At 39.6% G+C, this 20,438-nt stretch overlaps 1 protein-coding gene and 1 pseudogene across 2 annotated transcripts in view; one reads left to right on the forward strand and one right to left on the reverse strand.

The window, feature by feature from the left end:
* The first annotated feature begins 1,470 nt into the window (after positions 1-1,470).
* Positions 1,471-9,356, forward strand: LOC309826144 (mitochondrial calcium uniporter regulator 1-like; annotated as a pseudogene). The gene is made up of 2 exons: positions 1,471-1,996; positions 9,237-9,356. The product of its transcript is annotated as a mitochondrial calcium uniporter regulator 1-like (transcript).
* Positions 8,793-20,438, reverse strand: part of LPXN (leupaxin) — a 39,690-nt gene continuing 28,044 nt past the window's right edge. The window contains exons 8-9 of the mRNA XM_082659493.1: positions 10,319-10,467; positions 8,793-9,994 (exon numbers count right to left, since the gene is read on the reverse strand). Of these exons, the coding sequence (XP_082515619.1) occupies positions 9,725-9,994; positions 10,319-10,467 (419 nt within the window). The 3' untranslated portion in view covers positions 8,793-9,724. The remainder of the gene's footprint in view (positions 9,995-10,318; positions 10,468-20,438) is intronic.

Consider the following 20,438-nt stretch of genomic DNA (forward strand, 5'->3'; position numbering starts at 1 on the left):
TTATATCACTTTTCCAAATTTCCTCCTTTTGTTTCCTTTCCCAGAACCAAATACTTCCACGTTTCCCACCTGTAGGTCCTTCGTCTTTCACTGCCCTGACCTCTGCTCCCAAGGAAGAAACCCTCCCGTATGGACAAGCTCATATTAGGGCTGAATGTGTGACTCTGCCTAGACTGTAAGCTCCTTGAAGACAGAGACTAAGTCTTACTATCTTAGGTTTTCCCCTGGAACCTAGAACAGTCCTGTAAACAGTAACTGCCTACCAAATTATGCAAATCCTACCTGATTTTCTATTTAAGAAATTGGACTAGGAACAGGGATGTCATTTGAGGAGCTCACTTAGGGCAAATTTATTTGTCTTTAACTCACCAAACTAACATTCCGATCACCAGACGTGGTAATGTTAAAAAGCACTGTATGCTTCTCATTAATAAAAATGGAAAATTATCTATTTGTAGATTTGCAAACCCTGAGGGCTTCTTTGTTAGTGAAAAATAAACAGTTTAAACTGGTGCTTTGAAATATATCTCCCCCTTGCCTTTAAAGAGGAAACCAACAGCCATCGGCTGTATCACAGCACATTTGCATATGTAAACTCCGAGAAGAGGGACCATCCTTATTCCTGAGGATAACACCTCATCTCAGCCTCCATCTCATCTGTCCCCTGTTGTATCTAGTTTGATTACCTTATTCATCTTAAGCCTCCAATATCGCCATCTCTGTGACCTTCGTCCTCTCAGCACACAAACATCCAAAAAATACTTCTCAACTCTGATCATCCTTAGAGCTACCCTTCTAACGCAGCTTTAGTTTCCACAATATATCTCAAAAGAGATGTTCATGTCCACTGAGTGAATGAACAAAGAGATGATAAAAAGTCAAATGATATTGCACAAGGTAACAGAACTAGTAAGCAGTAGAGCTGGACAGAAGCCTACACCTGAAGTCAAGACCCACATCATAAAGCTGTCCCCAGGGCTTCCCTGGTGGTGCAGTGGTTGAGAGTCCGCCTGCCGATGCAGGGGACACGGGTTCGTGCCCCGGTCCGGTAAGATCTCACATGCCACGGAGCAACGAAGCCGTGTGCCATACCTACTGAGCCTGTGCTCTAGAGCCCACGAGCCACAACTACTAGAGCCCGCGAGCCACAACTACTGAAGCCCGCACCCTCTAGGGCCCACATGCCACAACTACTGAGCCCATGAGCTGCAACTGCTGAAGCCCACGTGCCTAGAGCCTGTGCTCTGCGACAGTAGAAGCCACCTCAATGAGAAGCCCACGCACCCCAGCGAGGAGTGGCCCCTGCTTGCCGCAACTATAAAGAAAAGCCCATGCACAGCAACAAAGACCTAATACAGCCAAAAAATAAAATAAACAAATAAATAAATAAAATAAAAAATTGTAAAATAAAAGCTGTCACCATATTTTAACTAAAGTTCAAATACATCAGTCCCAAATGAGCCATAAACCCATGCCTTAGTGTGTTTACTTGAAGGAAATGGGTTTACTACTCGACAAGCAGAAATCGTTGCATCTGCATTGGTCAAGATCATGGAGGCCAACATGGATCTCATCTACAAAGATATGTCACCAAGATGTAGCAGGACATCATTCTTCAGCAGATAATGTCTCAGGTTGCTAATGTGAAAAAGGATATGATTATTATGAAGAGGAGCAAATTTCCATCCTTCAAAGCAGAAAACGAGAAAATGAAACTTGAACTATATCAATTAAAACAAGTTATGGATGAAGTAATAAAAATCAGAAGAGATACAAAATTAGATTTCAGTGTAGAAAAGAGCAGAATCAAAGAACTGTATTCATTGAACAAAAGAAAGCTGCTGGTAATGAGAACAGAAATAGTGATATTACATCTCAGCAAGATCAGACCCCCACTTAGATAGACACTGAGGTTGCTGGCCTCAAAACCATGCTAAAGTTGTACAAGCTTGATAATATTAAACAGTGAGCAGGATCTATATTTATGTGGCTAATGGTAAGTCTGGGACTTTATGACCTGTGTTTATAATAAAGCGCCTATTTAAAAAAAAAAAGATCAAGAAAAAAAAAGGATCAACATTTGCCTGTTGATGAGTTTGGAATTAGATAACAGAGTGAAGCCACCAAGCTTATGACCAGAAAGCATGTGGAATTATATCTCTGCCACTGTATCCTTTTAAGTAATATTATGAACTGAATTGTGTCCCACCAAAGTCCATGTGTTGCTTTGCTGTTTGTCTGAAACTAATGCGACATTGTAAGTCAACTATACTTCAATTGAAAGAAAAAATAATCTATGTGTTGAAACCCTAATTCCCAATGTGTCTGTGTTTGGAGATAGGGCCTTCAAAGCGGTAATTTAGATTAAATGAGGCCATAAGGGTGGGACCCTAATCCAAAAGGGCTGTTGTTCTTATAAGAAGAGGCGGAGACACCAGGGAGACACATGCACAGAGGAAAGGACACGTGAGGACAACTGAGAGAAGGTGGCCATCAGCGAGACAAGGAACGAGAACTTAGGAGACGCCAAACCTGTCGACACCTGGATCTTGGACTTCCAGCCTCTAGAACTATAAGAAAATAAATTTCTGCTGTTTCAGTCATCCAGTCTGTGGTGTTTTGGTATAGCACCTCTGGCAAAACTAATACAAGTAATAATGATGCCTGAGAATTTCCCTTGAATTATGGTTAAGCCATTGACAGGCAGTGAACATCATGGCCTTGGAAGGTTCCTGAACTCTTTTCCCTTGGTTCTTTCTGCTTCCTTAACCTGGGTTCGCTGTTTTCTATCTAGGGGAAGCAGCTAACTGGATGGATTTCCTGTGCCATGGAAATCATTCTGTCTTGAGCATTACTTTGTCAATATGTTGCTGCAAAGGAAGATTATTAGCTCACACTGAAGCTCTTCTCCTAATCTCCCAGCATTTTCAATTCCATCAGCTTTCATCCTTATCCCTAAAAAAGATTTCTAAAATCATCCAAAAACAACTAAAAGCCTGCCATGGTTTCACAGTCTCCATGGAAATTCTGCAGAGGGAAGCTATACTGACTTCCTTGCATATCTCTTGGACTATTTTGTTAATGCCTTTTATGTATGGTTCTTGGAGGTTTACAAAGCTCTTTCGCACTTATTATCTTGGTTAATCCTCACAGCAAACCCACGTGGGAGGTATTATTACCCACACTGAGCATATTATGAAACTGAAGTTCGGAGAAGATAAATAGCTTAACTAATGTTTACATAATTTGTAAGTGGTACAATTGGCCTGTGAACTTGGGTCTGTCTGATACCAAGGCTACAGTTCTTGCCACTATACCCCTAAACAACATAGGTTGCACCACTGGATCACCCTTCCTGCCCTGGTGCCCTCACTCATCCCTTGAAAATTCACCTCATGGGACATATTTCTGAGATGTATTTTACACTGTTGAAGTAAAGCCTAAGAGAAAGTGTCCCAGGCAAGGGATACTAAACAGACATTGGCCTGGTTCTAGTGCTATCACTAAAATTGAGTGATCTTGGCTGATTCATGTAATTGATCATTTTTCCATAGGTAAAACGGAAATAATAATCCCATTGCCCACTCTCTTCCTCCCTAAGTCCCCTCCACCATTACTACACTAGCTGTAAGCTAGTGTAATGCATTAAGCTTTCTAGAACTGGGAACATTTTCAAATTCTGCAAACAAATGGCTTACGACCCATTCCAAATGTGATCATCAGTGACTCGAAGACCTTTCCAGTGAATTTTTTCTTACATGCTTACCTCCTTATAACTTTCCCCAACAGATGCTCTAAGTTTCCATATCTGGTGGTACTCATGGCCAGGGGCACGCTGATGCTTCCTACTGCAAGCACCTGTGACTCAGACTAAAGGCTTTCTTTGGTCAGAAGCATGTCCAGCTTGCATAGAGGGAGGCAGAGGTGGGGTGGGGGGGACTAGCTGGCATCCCATGTGGTCTACAATTAACCTCAGAGGTCACGATGAGTGTTGAGCTCCAACTTCCCCAGCAGCAACCTGTTCATTAACGAACGCTGAATTGGTCCTTTGCTGTCTCATGCCCTCGCCCCCCGCCACCTGTACATCCAGCAACACCCTCCTAAATAGACTATTGCACACGAATTCTAGTCTCAGGGTCCACTTCTAGGAAAACCCAAACTAAAAGACACTCCAGGATGAAAGGTAGTGTCCCCAGGCAATTTGCATAAGGGAATTAACTGAGTGACAGGATCCCCATTACAACCACTGTTCCCCACAGAGTGTGTTGTACATCACCCTTCTTGTTTCCCCATGTTTCCTTCTTTACTGGAAGCTCTGGAAATTTCACCTTGTCCAACTCACAAGTTCTCTTGTGTATGCCATAACTTTCTCCCCTCCTTCTTTCCCTCTCTTTCAAAATGTTCAGATTATTTTAGGAAAACGTCTCTCTCTCTAAGCTCCCCCACCTTATTTTTGAGCCTCCGATATTTTCTAACTCATATCTGAAAATGCAAGGGCACCAGACAGGGAAAGTCACATTTTCTCAGTGTCATTGGACATAATGAAAACCATCACCCTCAACCTCCAGAGCACTAAAAAGCATCCCTACAATCTCCTCTCAGCATCTCTATAAATGTCTTCTTTGTCTTCCTCAAGCTCTTATAAACCCAATTTTCTTCAAGTACCAACTTTCGGGTAAAGGTAAATATAATTCTCTTATAATTTTCCAATGTTTTTCCTTTTTTGTTTGCAAGTAAGGCATCAAGTTCTTTAAACTATTTTTCACTACAAATACACAGCATTACGGTAACATTAAAGATCTGCTCATTTTCTATGCAGGGGCACTAGACAAAGGAGCACATATAACACGACTTTCAATACATTTCTGCATCTCAGAGGATGGCAGCACCCTTCCCTCTTTTCTGCCCCCTTAGTGATATTGATACACATTACTCAACTTTACTAACAAATTGGACAGGAACAAGAAGTTTGTTTTCTAAATATATGAGCTATGCACAGGATGCCTCAGACTTAAAATACAGCATTTCACTGTGCTCTAATGTAAAAAGTACTGGGCAGTGAGCAGATAGTTTTTTGGTCTATTTGTTTTTCATGGTGACATGCAGTGTACATTCTGTACCACTATAGAGTTTACTCGTTCATTTATTCACAATACTTTAAGTTTACAAAAGGAAGAATATGTCTGTTCTGCTTACTCAATTAATTGGTGACACAATTCCAACTCAAATAGGCTGAAGCAAAAAAAGAAAAGTTACAGCTTCCCAGTCTGACGCTAAGATGCTGATATGCTAAGACTGAGTGGCTCAAAAAAAAAGAAGACATTGCCTCTCCATTATTTCTCTCTACTTTCTTCCATGTAGGCTCTGTTCTCAGGCTCCCCAAGTGATGCTAAAGATACTACTTCTCAGCAACAAAGGGCTTTTAATATCCTCCGAGCCAGAATCCTAAACAAAACAGGGGCCTCTTTCCCAATAAGTCCAGGGAAGGTCCTGGGGAGCAATCTGATTGGCTTTGCTAGGGTCACATATCTACCCCTGATCCAATCACCTTGATCCAGAAGAACAAAGAACGTTTACTGGTCAGGCCTGAGACTTGGAGCTGAGCGTAAAGTCAGCCCCACCTAAGCACCTGGACTGAAACATGGGAGCCGTGCAGTTCCTTGTGGAGAAACTAGACTGAACAAAAATGGTGCTGAGAAATGTACTTCCATTCTGTTTCATATCCCAAGTTAGCCCCGTCATATAATGCAACATAGCATATCAAAGTCCAAGGGCAATAAAATCCAAAATCAAATTGTCTCACCAACTCTGAGTTAAAGTTTACAGGAAGTAAAGTCCTGTCTGATTTCTTGATTTGGTCATTCTCAGCTATAGGAGTTGTATCATTTACACCCGTGACCTGAGATATCTCTCACTGGAATTGGGATAGTTTTCCCAGGCAGAAATGTTATTCCTAGAATGCAGTATTTGTTGAGATTTGGTGATACCTAAAATAGGGAGGCAAGATGGATTGCTCTCACCAGGATGCCAGCATGTCTATGCAAGTATCAGAATCCATGGCCTGTCAACCTAAATACAGTCACGAGATGTCTTTTCACAGGAAGTTGATTTAAACACTATGCATTTACCGTAACTGGGGAGGAGGAAACTCCTACGTTAACAGTATTTTACCGAATAGATTGAGACATTGCTGCCTCTGGGCAAAATTATACATTTGTAACCAGCACAACACAAGCACCAGCACTGATCTGAGAATTCCTTCTTCCTCCTCCAGGGGATCCCAGTAGGTTTCCATTTCCCCTTTGACCTCTGGGTTGCACTTACATGCTGCCCTGATGGAGAGTTTTATCTAATAACACAACCTCCACAATATTTTGAGGGTAAGTAGTCACCTTTTTAGTTTCATATTTTAGTGGCTGCCACGTCTGCCCTTATTAAGGACCTGCTCACACCTGAGACACTTGCCCCTAGAGAGAGTTGTCACTCCTTCTCACCTTTATTTCAGCTAGAAGATCTCCCTTCTCAGAGTCTCACACTGAAGCTGCTTTTTGATGTTTCTTAATGCCGTGCCCCGCCCCACCCCCAGGGCCTAGGGAAGGTCAGTATCTCTGCCATATGTTGCTTTTAACATTCTGTTCCTGGCTCTCCTCTGCTTTAACATCCTGTAAAGTTCTCAGGCATGTTCCCTCAGGGCACTGGAAAGATCTAGTTTACCTTCCATATTATCTTGAAACTCAGAAGCTCTTTAATATTTTTGTTTTTGAACATAGAGTCATATAAATTCAAGATTGCCCTCTTTTTACCAGTACCCAGATTTTTCAATATTCACATCTCCTCCACAGAGCCCCTGTGTTTTTAGAAACTTAGTCCTGCCCCTAACTCTGGAAATGATCTAGTCTGGTTTAAGGCAAGCTGCGTAGTACAATTCCCCAGCAAAAATCACTGGTGGGTACGTGACCTAAGCTAGTACAGTTAGGATGATCTCAGGACTTTTGCTTGCAAAGATAGAGAAAAGTACTCTCTCTCCCTCTGCTGGTCACAAACAGGGAGCCTGTAGCCAGCAGCCATCATACAAGATTACGTGCTAGAACTCGTATAGAAAAAGGATGGCCATCTTTACCGAAGTACCACCTTGGAGGACTCTGTACTTATTCCAAAGAATCATTGGCCAAACTGAGGATTTCCTCCTTGAGAACAGAGTCCCCAATCTATGGCACATTATTTTATAAAAATATATAGCCTCACAGGTGGGAAAAACCTGTCTTTTGAGGGTAGGTTTTACATTTTTCTTTAAATTAATTTTTATTGGAGTATGGTTGCTTTACAATGTTGTGTTAGCCTCCACTGCACAACAAAATAAATCAGCCACACACATACAGGTATCCCCTCCCTTTTGGACTTCCCTCCCATTTAGGTTACCACAGTGCATTAGGTAGAGTTCCCTGTGTTTATATTTTAAAAGCTATAACTTACTGAGAAACAAGAGTCAACAGGTATATATCAGTGTGATAATAGTATTTTTTTAAACAGGCGAACTTTAAAATTTTGAGTGGTTTCCTTGTTGCTAAAACCCTGGTTCTGAAGGCAGCATCTCCTTTTGAACAAATCTATAACCACTTACTTTCATCATGAAAAGAAAAAGTTTTCACTTCTTAATTTCACCTTAGTAAACTCTGGTTTTTCTTCGAAACTTTTAAATACATAGATTCTACTGAAATCTCAAAACAGCTAATCCTTAAAAAAAAAAAGTCAGCCCCTGAATGTTCTTTCTTAAGGGTTAAAACCCAAGTTTCCTTTGTCAAATTCCCAAAGCAACCATATTAACATCTGCAAATGACATCACAGAGTCACATGCAGTAAAGAGGATGTTTAGAGATCGAACATATACTTTGCTTAGTCTGGTTCTCAGCCAGCCCAACAGGACAAAAACCCAGCTGCTGGCTCACACTACCTAGGTGACCTCCCACGTAGTTTGGATGCCTTTGGAGTTCCTAACTGTTACTACTTCCTTTTAATTTTCAAAAGCCCCTTATCATCCGTTCCAATAAAGGAGACCAAAATGATACAGCTTAGCAAGAATCATTTAATCCATTTCAGTTCTCCAAGAAATTCTGGGCCCACATTAATAATCTAAAGACACCAACTTCAGCCCTATTTTTAAAAATACCTCCAGTGAAGGAGTTTTCCTCAGTAATTAAAAAAAATTTTTTAAATATATTTATTTTTGGCTGCGTTGTTGTCTTCGTTGCTGCGCGGGCTTTCTCTAGTTGCTGCTAGTGGTGGCAACTCTTTGTTGTGGCGCACAGGCTTCTCATTGCGGTGGCTTCTCTTGTTGCAGAGCAAGGCTCTAGGCGCTTCAGTAGTTGTGGCTCATGGGCTCGGTAGTTGTGGATTGCGGGCTCTAGAGAGCAGGCTCAGTAGCTGTGGCACACAGGCTTAGTTGCTCTGCAGCATGTGGGATCTTCCTGGACCAGGGCTCGAACCCGTGTCCCCTGCATCGGCAGGCGGACTCTCAACCACTGCGCCACCAGGGAAGCCCGGTACAATTTTACTTATAATATTTTTCAGAGGAAAAAATAATTAAGTGGAGATTTTTTTTAGGTGGGCCTGGGATTTCCTAATTCTAACTGGAAAATGGTGAAATGAGGTTTTATAGCATCTTTCTTCAGAGATGCTCTAAGAACAGCCATCTTGTTTGTCTTTATGAGACAAATATGAATTAAGGAAGATGCATGTTTCATTTTTTCAAACAGCTTTATTGAGATATAATTGATATACAAGAAAATTGGACAAATAGATACAAATTTATGAGTTTGGAGATATGCATACATATGCAAATATGAATTTGGAATTGCCTAGTGGAAATCACTTTTTCCATAGGTAAACAAAGTGATGAAAAACTTTTAAGAAGCTTTGCCATCTTTTAATCAATCACCAAAGTGCAAAAAATAAAATAAAGTGAATGTTATGAGCCCAAATTAAGAGAAAAGTTAGTGACTAGGAGTCCCCCCTTTTAATTTCTTTTGATTTAAACGAAGTGTCCATTGTATGGAAGTAAACAAGAGGTATGATACAAATTTAATTGCACATTGTGCCTAGTATATAACATGGGAAGCAGAAAGTTTATTTACCAAAGTAATATGACATTGAGTCATTAAAACCACAAGCTACTTTATTTATCAATGATGTCAGTATTCAAATTTGTCCAGTTAAAAATCTACTTTCTCTTGAAAAAGAAATACACTGAAAGGAAATGCAAGGAGCTTAAGAGTGATATCATGATTCCCAACAGCAAGAATAAAGTCTGCAGCAGTGACTGTGAGAAAGTGAGTCACAGGGAAATGCGGGCAGCTTAAAAGACCCAGTTACGAGGGCCAGAAAAGAGAATATCTGAGTAGAGTCATCACAGGGGTGAAAATGGAGAAATGTGAGTAAACCAGTGTGGAATGAATGTGTGCCTGTGGAAAATACATCTGCAGAGGCACTAGACAGCAGGTCCCAGATCTAAATTCAAGTACCTGATAAAAAAAAAAAGTAAGGCTTTAAATCAAAACTTAATACCACAAGCCTAGTCATGTAACATCTAGACGTTCCCTTATTTGTTCATCATCTTTGCTTTCTCTGTAAGCCTATTGAGCAGAAGGTCAGTAAGTACAAATGTACTCTTTCCTCTCTTGGTTTAAATTTTATAGCAAATCAGAAGAGGGTGTAGGTATAGCTGAGATTACAGTGGGAAGAGCTTATTGAAGCAGGGTTGACAGTAGGTCTTGTCATTCTGCTCTCTGAAGATCCCCTTCGACAGCTGCGTCAGGCAGAAAGCACATACAAAGTGCTCGGGATGGAACTTGTAGCCCATGGCGCTGATGCAGCGACCAGTGATGGGCTGCCCACACCCGTGGCAAAGGGTTCCTCGGCGGTGATGGTAGTGGAGTTCACAGAAGGGACGTCCATCCAGTTCAAAGAAGGAGCCAGTAGAAAAACTGCTAAAGCAGTCCTGGGTGGGGTGGTGGAGAGAAGAAAAAGAAAAGCGAGGCAGATGTCAAGCAGTAAAAGCATCAGCAAAACTTCAGCCTTGAAATCCCTGCCAGTTTCCTGCCAGTGCAGGACTTCACTCGGGTTCTTGACAAATAGAGGCTAGAATATTGCCCATCGGCAAGACAGACAAGCAAATGCCCACAATGGAGGCTGTGTTTTGTGTTCCTTTTAAGAAGGCCCCTGTCAAGTTCTCATCCCGAGCTGTGAACCCTCTTACCAGCTGCCTCTCAGAAAGGAGAACCCTGACTTTCCCTAAATCCAAGAGGTAAGTGAGTATACAGACCCCACAGACAAAGCACTCTGGGTGCCAGACAGTGTCCATGGCTGAAAGGTAGTTTTCCAGCACTGGGCGGTTGCAGCCACCACACTTGGGTGAGAACATGGCTAAGAAATCCTTCCTGCAATACGGCTTCTTGTCCTTCTCATGAAAGCCTGGAGAGAGAAAAATCAAGGGTTCACTACTGCACTGTGGGAGCTTAAACCAAGTTAGAGACTGAGAAGAGGCCAATAATTTAAACTCTCCCAAACTCAGGGTCTTCATATTCAAAATGGTGCTAATAGATACCTACCCAAAAGGGCTCTTAGAAGAAATATATGAGATAATGCAGGTAAAGCGTTTCCGTATTGTGCCTGGTTCATACTAAGCATTTAATAAGCATTAAGGTCTATTCCTCCTCAGTGCCTTTGTACTGAGTATTCCCTCAGCCTGTACAGTTCTGCTCCAGGCCTTGATATGGCTAGCTTCGCCTTGTGTTTCAGAAATTAGCTCAAATATCATCTTATCAGAGAGGCATCTCTTTAGCCTGTATCTACACTTCATCTTTTTTATTGTCTTTATAACATTTTCCATTATATGAAATTTTGTGGTCTGTCGTACATCAATGGAACATTTGCTCTGAAAGAAACTAGATATTGTTGCTCTGGTCACGTTATATCCCTAGTGCCTAATATTTAAAAAATAAAGTACTATTAAGTAATAATTTCCAAATCGATGCAAGATCTAAATATAATAATGAAAACCCTACAAATACTTGAATTAAATATGGATAGGTTCCTCTTTAATTGAGGAATGAGAAAATTGTAATAAAAACGGCTCACATTTCAAAAGCAAGTTAGAGACTAATAAATTTAGCTACATTAAAAATACATATGAATGACTTATGCATGACGAAAAGATATCATAAGCAAAGACAAAGACAAAGGACAAACTGAGGAAAATATCTGATAATTATATCTCAGAAAAATATAGCTAATACAAGAGTTCCTAACTGGATTCATGATTTAAAGTATTTTTTTATAAAATTTTAAAAAAATATAAAATAAAATAGAAAAATCAATCCCTAAAAATTAAATCAAGTTTAAGCAAATTTAACTTAACTGTATATCAAATTGATGATATGACTAAAGAAAGGCAATGATTCATTCATGTGGCTTTAAAACACAGTATTTTGACTGTATAGTCACACTGGATCTATCCTAAAGACAAAAAGAGCTACAAAGAAATTTTAAGCTTTTTTCAATAATCTTGTTTTTGCAACATTTATATTGATTTCTTTAAAATAATATGGGTAGATTTATAAGAAAGCAAATAATCAGTTATAGTAATTTGGTAATACCCTTGCTAGGCAAGGTTTTCAGTGTGAAAAAAAGATACAAGCATAATATAAAACAATTTCAGTAAAGGAAAAAACCTGTAATCTTATATTAGAAATATCAGTATAGAGATAGTCTCATCCACCAGAGGGCAGACAGCAGAAGCAAGAAGAACTACAATCCTAGAGCCTGTGGAACAAAAACCACATTCACAGAAAAACAGACAAGATGAAAAGGCAGAGGGCTATGTACCAGACGAAGGAACAAGATAAAACCCCAGAAAAACAACTAAAGGAAATGGAGATAGGCAATCTTCCAGAAAAAGAATTCAGAAAATGATAGTGAAGATGATCCAGGACCTCGGAAAAAGAATGGAGGCAAAGATCGAGAAGATGCAAGAAATGTTTAACAAAGATCTAGAAGAATTAAAGAACAAACAGAGATGAACAATACGATAACTGAAATGAAAAATACACTAGAAGGAATCAATAGCAGAATAACTGAGGCAGAAGAATGGATAAGTGACCTGGAAAACAGAATGGTGGAATTCACTGCTGTGGAACAGAAAAAAGAATGAAAAGAAATGAAGACAGCCTAAGAGACCTCTGGGACAACATTAAACGCAACAATATTCGCATTATAGGGGTCCCAGAAGGAGAAGAGAGAAAGGATCCGAGAAAATATTTGAAGAGACTATAGTCGAAAACTTCCCTAATATGGGAAAGGAAATAGCCACCCAAGTCCAGGAAGAACAGCGAGTCCCATATAGGATAAACCCAAGGAGAAACATGCCAAGACACATAGTAATCAAATTGGCAAAAATTAAAGACAAAGAAAAATTATTGAAAGCAGCAAGGGAAAAAAGGACAAATAACATACAAGGGAACTCCCATAAGGTTAACAGCTGACTTCTCAGCAGAAACTCTACAAGCCAGAAGGGAGTGGTATGATATACTTAAAGTGATGAAAGGGAAGAACCTACAACCAAGATTACTCTAGCCTGCAAGGATCTCATTCAGATTCAATGGAGAAATCAAAAGCTTTACAGACAAGCAAAAGCTAAGAGAATTCAGCACCACCAAACCAGCTCTACAACAAATACTAAAGGAACTTCTCTAAGTGGGAAACACAAGAGAAGAAAAGGACATACAAAAACAAAACCCAAACAATTAAGAAAATGGTGATAGGAACATACATATTGATAATTACCTTAAACGTGAATGGATTAAATGCTCCAACCAAAAGATACAGGCTTGCTGAATGGATACAAAAACAAGACCCATATATATGCTGTCTACAAGAGACCCACTTCAGACCTAGGGACACATACAGACTGAAAGTGACGGGATGGAAAAAGATATTCCATGCAAATGGAAATCAAAAGAAAGATGGCATAGCAATACTCATATCAGATAAAATAGACTTTAAAATGAAGAATGCTAAAAGAGACAAGGACACTACATATTGATCAAGGGATCAAACCAAGTAGAAGACATATCAGTTATAAATATATATGCACCCAACATAGGAGCACCTCAATACATAACGTAACTGCTAACAGCAATAAAAGAGGAAATTGACAGTTAACACAATAATAGTGGGGGACTTTAACACCTCACTTACACCAATGGACAGACCATCCAGATAGAAAAATAAGGAGACAAAAGCTTTAAATGACACAATAGACCAGATAGATTTAATTGATATTTATAGGACATTCCATCCAAAAACAGTAGGTTACACTTTCTTCTCAAGGGCGCACAGAACATTCTCCAAGATAGATCACATCTTGGGTCACAAATCAAGGCTCAGTAAATTTAAGAAAACTGAAATCATATCAAGCATCTTTTCTGACCACAATGCTATGAGATTAGAAATCAATTATAGGGAAAAAAATGTAAAAAACACAAACACATTGAGGCTAAACAATACGTTACTAAATAACCAAGAGATCACTGAAGAAATCAAAGAGGAAATCAAAAAATACCTAGAGACAAATGACAATGAAAACATGACGATCCAAAACCTATGGGATGCAGCAAAAGCAGTTCTAAGAGGGAAGTTTATAGCTATACAAGCCTACCTCAAGAAACAAGAAAAATGTCAAATGAACAATCTAATGTTACATCTAAAGGAACTAGAGAAAGAAGAACAAACAAAACCCAAAGTTAGCAGTAGGAAAGAAATCATAAAGATCAGAGCAGAAATAAATGAAATAGAAACAAAGAAAACAATAGCAAAGATCAATGAAACTAAAAGCTGGTTCTTTGAGAAGATAAACAAAATTGATAAACCATTAGCCAGACTCATCAAGAAAAGGAGGGAGAGGACTCAAATCAATAAAATTAGAAATGAAAAACGAGAAATTACAACAGACAACGCAGAAATACACCTTAGCATCCTAAGATACTACTAAAAGCAACTCCATGCCAGTAAAGTGTACAACTTGGAAGAAATGGACAAATTCGTAGAAAGGTATAACCTTTCAAGACTGAACCAGGAAGAAATAGAAAATATGAACACACTAATCACAAGTAATGAAACTGACACTGTGATTAAAAATCTTCCAACAAACAAAAGTCCAGGACCAGATGGCTTCACAGGTGAATTCTATCAAACATTTAGAGAAGAGCCATCCTTCTCAAACTCTTCCAAAAAATTGTGGAGGAAGGAACACTCCCAAACTCATTCTACGAGGCCACCATCACCCTGATACCAAAACCAGACAAAGATACTACAAAAAAAGAAAATTACAGACCAATATCACTGATGAATATAGATGCAAAAATCCTCAACAAAATACTAGCAAACAGAATCCAACAACACATTAAAAGGATCATACACCACGATCAAGTGGGATTTATCCCAGGGATGCAAGGATTCTTCAATATATGCAAATCAATCAATGTGATACACCATATTAACAAATTGAAGAATAAAAACCATATGATCATCTCAATAGATGCAGAAAAAGCTTTTGACAGAATTCAACACCCATTTATGATAAAAACTCTCCAGAAAGTGGGCATAGAGGGAACCTGCTTCAACATAATAAAGGCCATATACAACAAACCCATAGCAAACATCATTCTCAATGGTGAAAAACTGAAAGCATTTCCACTAAGATTGGGCACAAGACAAGGATGTCCATTCTAGCCACTCTTAATTCAACATAGTTTTGGAAGTCCTAGCCACGGCAATAGAGAAGAAAAAGCAATAAGAGGAATACAAATTGGAAAAGAAGAAGTAAAACTGTCACTGCTTGCCGATGACATAATATAATACATAGACAATCCTAAAGATGCCACCAGAAAACTACTAGAACTAATCAATGAATTTGGTAAGGTTGCAGGATACAAAATTAATGCACAGAAATCTCTGGCATTCCTATACACCAGCAACAAAAAATCAGAATGAGAAATTAAGGAAATACTCCCATTTACCATTGCAACAAAAAGAATAAAATACCTAGGAATAAACCTGCCTAAGGAGGTGAAAGACTTGTACTCAGAAAACTATAAAACACTGATGAAAGAAATCAAAGATGACATAAATAGATGGAGAAATACATCATGCGCTTGGATTGGAAGAATTAATATTGTGAAAATGGCTATACTACCCAAAGCAATCTACAGATTCAATGCAATCCCTATAAAACTACCAATGGCATTCTTCACAGAATTAGAACAAAAAATTTTACAGTTTGTATGGAAACACAAAAGACCCCAAATAGCCAAAGCAATCTTGAGAAAGAAAAACGGAGTTGGAGGAATCAGCCTCCCCGACTTCAAACTATACCACAAAGCTACAGTAAACAAGACAGAATGGTACTGGCACAAAAACAGAAATATAGATCAATGGTACAGGATAGAATGCCCAGTGATAAACCCACGCACGTATGGGCACCTAATTTATGACAAAGGAGGCAAGAACATAAAATGGAGAAAAGACAGACTCTTCAATAGGTGGTGCTGGGAAAACTGGACAGCTACATGTAAAAGAATGAATGTAGAACACTACCTAGCACCATACACAAAAGTAAACTCCAAATGGATTGAAGACTTAAATGTAAGACCAGACACTATAAAACTCTTAGAGGAAAACATAGGAAAAACACTCTTTGACATAAACCACAGCAAGATCTTTTATGACCCACCTCCTAGAGTAACGGAAATAAAACCAAAAATAAACAAATGGGACTTAACTAAACTTAAAAACTTTTGCACAGCAAAGGAAACCATAAACAAGACAAAAGGACAACCGTCAGAATGGGAGAAAATATTTGCAAATGAAACAACAGACAAAAGATTAATCTCTAAAATATACAAACACCTCATGAAGCTCAATATCAAAAAAAACAAACAATGCAGTTAAAAAGTGGGTGGAAGATCTAAATAGACATTTCACCAAGGAAGACATACATATGGACAAGAGGCACATGAAAAGATGCTCAACATCACTAATTAAAACTACAATGAGATATCACCTCACACCATTCAGAATGGCCATTATCAAAAAATCTAGAAACAATAAGTGCTGGAAAGGGTGTGGTAAAAAGGGAACCCTCTTGCACTGTTGATGGGAATGTAAATTGATACAACCACTGTGGAAAACAGTATGGAGGTTCCTTAAAAAACTAAAAATAGAAATACCATATGACCCAGCAATCCCACTACTGGGCATACACCCTGAGAAGATCATAATTCAAAAAGACGCATGTACCACAATGTTCACTGCAGCTACTTACAATAGCCAGGCCATGGAACCGACCTAAATGCCCATCAACAGATGAATGGATAAAGAAGACATGGCACATATACACAATGGAATATTACTCAGCCATGAAAAGAAACGAAATTGAGTTATTTGTAGTGAGGTGGATGGACCTAGAGTCTGTCATACAGAGTGAAGTAAGTCAGAAAGGGAAAAACAAATACTGTATGCTAACACATATATATGGAATCTAAAAAAAAAATGGTACTGATGAACCTAGTTGCAGGGCAGAAATAAAGAGGTAGACATAGATAATGGACTTGAGGACATGGGGTGGGAGGGCGAAGCTGGGGTGATGTGAGAGTAGCATCGACATATATACACTACCGCATTTAAAATAGTTGGTTGCTGGGAAGTAGCAGCATAGAACAGGGAGATCAGTTCAGTGCTTTGCAATGACCTAGAGGGGTGGGATAGGGAGGATGGGAGGGAGGCTCAAGAGGGAGGGGATATGGGGACATGTGTATGCATATGGCTGGTTTGCTTTGTTGTGCAACAGACACTAACAGTATTGTGAAGCAATTATACTCCAATAAAGATTAAGAAAAAAAAGATTTCTTTTAAATATATAAATATCTCAATCCTGGAAATTAATCCGTACAAATAATTCAAGAGAAGAAGATTCTACGTTTAAAGATAGTCATTACAGGACTTCCCTAGTGGTGTAGTAGTTAAGAATCCACCTGCCAATGCAGGGGACATGGGTTTGAGCCGTGGTCCAGGAAGATCCCACATGCCACGGAGCAACTAAGCCTGAGCACCACAACTACTGAGCCTGCACTCTAGTGCCCGTGAGCCACAACTACTGAGCTGTGTGCTACATCTACTGAAGCCCGTGTGCCTAAAGCCCATGCTCTGCAACAAGAGAAGCCACCGCAACGAGAAGCCAAGCGCACCACAACAGTAGAGTTGTGGTAGCCACAAGAGTAGCTCCTGCTCGCCACAAGTAGAGAAAGCCCGTGTGCAGCAACGAAGAACCAACGCAGCCACAAATAAATTAATTAATTAATTAATTTAAAAAAATAGATAGTCATTACAACACTACTAAGACACCAGAAGTAATCTAACTATACTATTACAAGCACATTTATTGCAGTTGTTTTCAGTATTTGGAACTATAATGCTTCAATGAACATCTTCAGGCATATAATCCATTATAATTTGTTTACATAAAGAAAGCCCTAAGGGAATAACTGATATTATTTAAGTTATTATTATAAAATTATGAAACAACATGGAGAAATGCTTAAGTTAAAAAAAAGGAATTTCAGATACACTATAACTTTTGTATTCATAAATATTAATAAATGTAGAAAAATATTGGTAGGGCAAATTTTTTGTTGCATTAGGTTAAGAAGGTAATAGATTATAAATGAAATTTTATGCAAAGTCTTCTTATTGTCTTTACATTAAGAAAAAGAAAAATATAATAAACTAATGCATCCTCAAGCACTTATTCAAGTGATATATTCCCTCTGCTTCAAAAATCACTTCCCAAGATACCCAGATGGTTTGGTTCTTCACTTAACTCAGGAGTCTGCTTAAGAGAACAACTGATCAGATCACCCTATTTCAAACAGAACCCTGTCACTCTCCCCACAACCTCTCCCGACACATAGAGCAAGTTAGTTAATTAGTTAGTTAGTTGGCTAGTTTGATTATTGTCTGTCTTTCTCACTAGCATACATGCACCATGAAGGCAGGAACTTTGTTTTTTGTTATTGTCTCCCTAGTACCTAGAATAGTAACTGACACACACATAGTAGCTGCTCAATAAATATTTAACGAACGAGCAGACATGTGAACAATATTACAATAGCAAAATTGAGACCATCAGCTTCAGAAGAGGGTTGCCCCACTTCAAGATTAACTAGAACATGTATAAACAGGTGAACTTTTCTGGAAGAAACTCTCTTTAGCATTTACAAGGAGAGTCTACCTAAAATGAAGAGGACTATTAGCAATCCCATTTGTGCAGGGAAGTACTTTGTACTGGTTCCAACTGAGGGCTCTCCCTACAGTATTAAATCAAAATTAGATTCTTCACAGCATTCCTCCCATTTTACAAGTGAGAAAAGGGAAGCTCAAAGAAATTACGTATAACCAATGTCAGTGGAAGAGCTGAAATTCAAATCTAGGCCTAACTTCAAAGCCTAACTTGGAATGTCACACCCCTAGCTTAAATGCATTCTGACCTTGACCTCTCTGTGGGAACTGAGAGTATTAGCTGAGCCCAAATATCATAACCCAATAACTTTGTAAATATGAGAGCTCTCTAACTGTGCCCCACCAAAATAGCGTGTAAGCAACACATGCACTGTGGATTCGAAAGCAGCCCATCCAAGAAACATTATTTCTAGAAATACGCTTTGACAGTAGCAGCCAGACCCCAAACAGGCAATAGGCATAGCCAGGGTTGGGGCCCAAATCATGTAGCTGCAGTGGTCTGTCATCTGCGGTCACTTCTTGATATGCCTTACCTTGTTCAACTACGCTTTCTTTGAAAAGCAGACAATTTAATAGACTTCTGAGGTCTCTATATCTAAGAATGTAAACTAATCATTTTATAAGCTGTCCTGTATTCTTTTCTACCCCTGACACACAGAAGAGCTCACTTCGCTTTTTCACTTTATCGAAGAATGTCTAAAGTCTGATCAAATACAAAACTGAAAGCAGGCATGGGGGCTCCCTGGTGGCACAGTGGATAAGAATCTGCCTGCCAGGGCAGGGAACGCAGGTTCAATCCCTGGTCCAGGAAGATCCCACATGCCACAGAGCAACTAAGCCCCTGTGCCACAACTATGGAGCCTGCACTCTAGAGCCCATGAGCCACAACTACGGAGCCCGTGTGCCACAACTACTGAAGCCCGCATGCCTAGAGCCCGTGTTCCGCAGCAAGAGTAGCCCCCGCTCACCGCAACTAGAGAAAGCCCGCGCGCAGTAACGAAGACCCAACGCAGCCATACATACATACATACATAAGTAAATAGATAAATAAACTGAAAGCAGGCAGTCCTGCTATTTAAGAAAAACAAACAAACACCCACAACCATCTTTCTTGCTTTTGCGTGGCACACAAACTCTAACGTGCATCCATCCCTGGAGAGTCTGTCAGTATGCTGACTGCTGGGCCCCACCCCACCCAGAGTTTCTGATTCAGTAGGTTTGGGACGGGGCTCGAAAATTTGTATTCTTGACAAGTCCCCAAGGTGACGCTGATGCTTCATAAAGCAAATGGCGTAAAACTGTGCTTGCCTATAAGTAGGCGTTACTTGAGAAAATTATAAGACATTCCGACTGACCTAGGAATGACTCTCACCTAGGCATTTACAGGGTATCTGGTCTCAAGAATGAGACAGCAGAGAAGTAACAGCCTCCGTTTCAACTCAGGTGAGTCTCAGGCGACGAATCAAAAGCAATCAGCCAAACTTGTTGTGATACCCCTGCATTTAGTAATCCAATAAATTGAGGAAGTTTCAGCACTAACTTTCCTGGAGGCTCTCTCTGGGGCCCATTACCTCTGGAGGACGGATGAGAAACACTAACAATTAAAAGTGCCTTAGAGAGAAGAAGGGTGTTGATACTCTGGTGAGGCTCTTAGCCACAGGGGAAATTAGGGAGCACCTGCATGGCCTGGATAATGAACAATGAAAGGGAAAGACATCGGCACTGAGGATGCTAAGGCCCGATGTGCTTAGAAACCTGAACCTTAAAGAGGAATTCTCTGAACTGAAACAAAAATGCAGACGAATTGAATTTCCCAGGAGGCTCAGTAGTTCAGCTGTCATTACAGAAACTTTGTGTGTGACTATGTGACTTGGGGCAAGGCAGGATGCCTTGCACTAATTAATGGACTAACCATATGGCAGGAGACCCATTTACAGAAAACAAAGGATGAAAACAAAAATACAACCCAAGAGGAGCTTCTGATTAGTAAATGGCCTTTTTTGTCACTTGTCTCAATAAGTATGTTTTAAGTGTGGCTTCATATTGTCATGTAAAGTCATAAATGACCAGATCAGCCTTGTCTGGTTAGA

The sequence above is a fragment of the Grampus griseus genome (assembly GCF_964374135.1).
Source record: "Grampus griseus genome assembly, chromosome: 8".
In the NCBI taxonomy this organism is placed as follows: domain Eukaryota; kingdom Metazoa; phylum Chordata; class Mammalia; order Artiodactyla; family Delphinidae; genus Grampus; species Grampus griseus.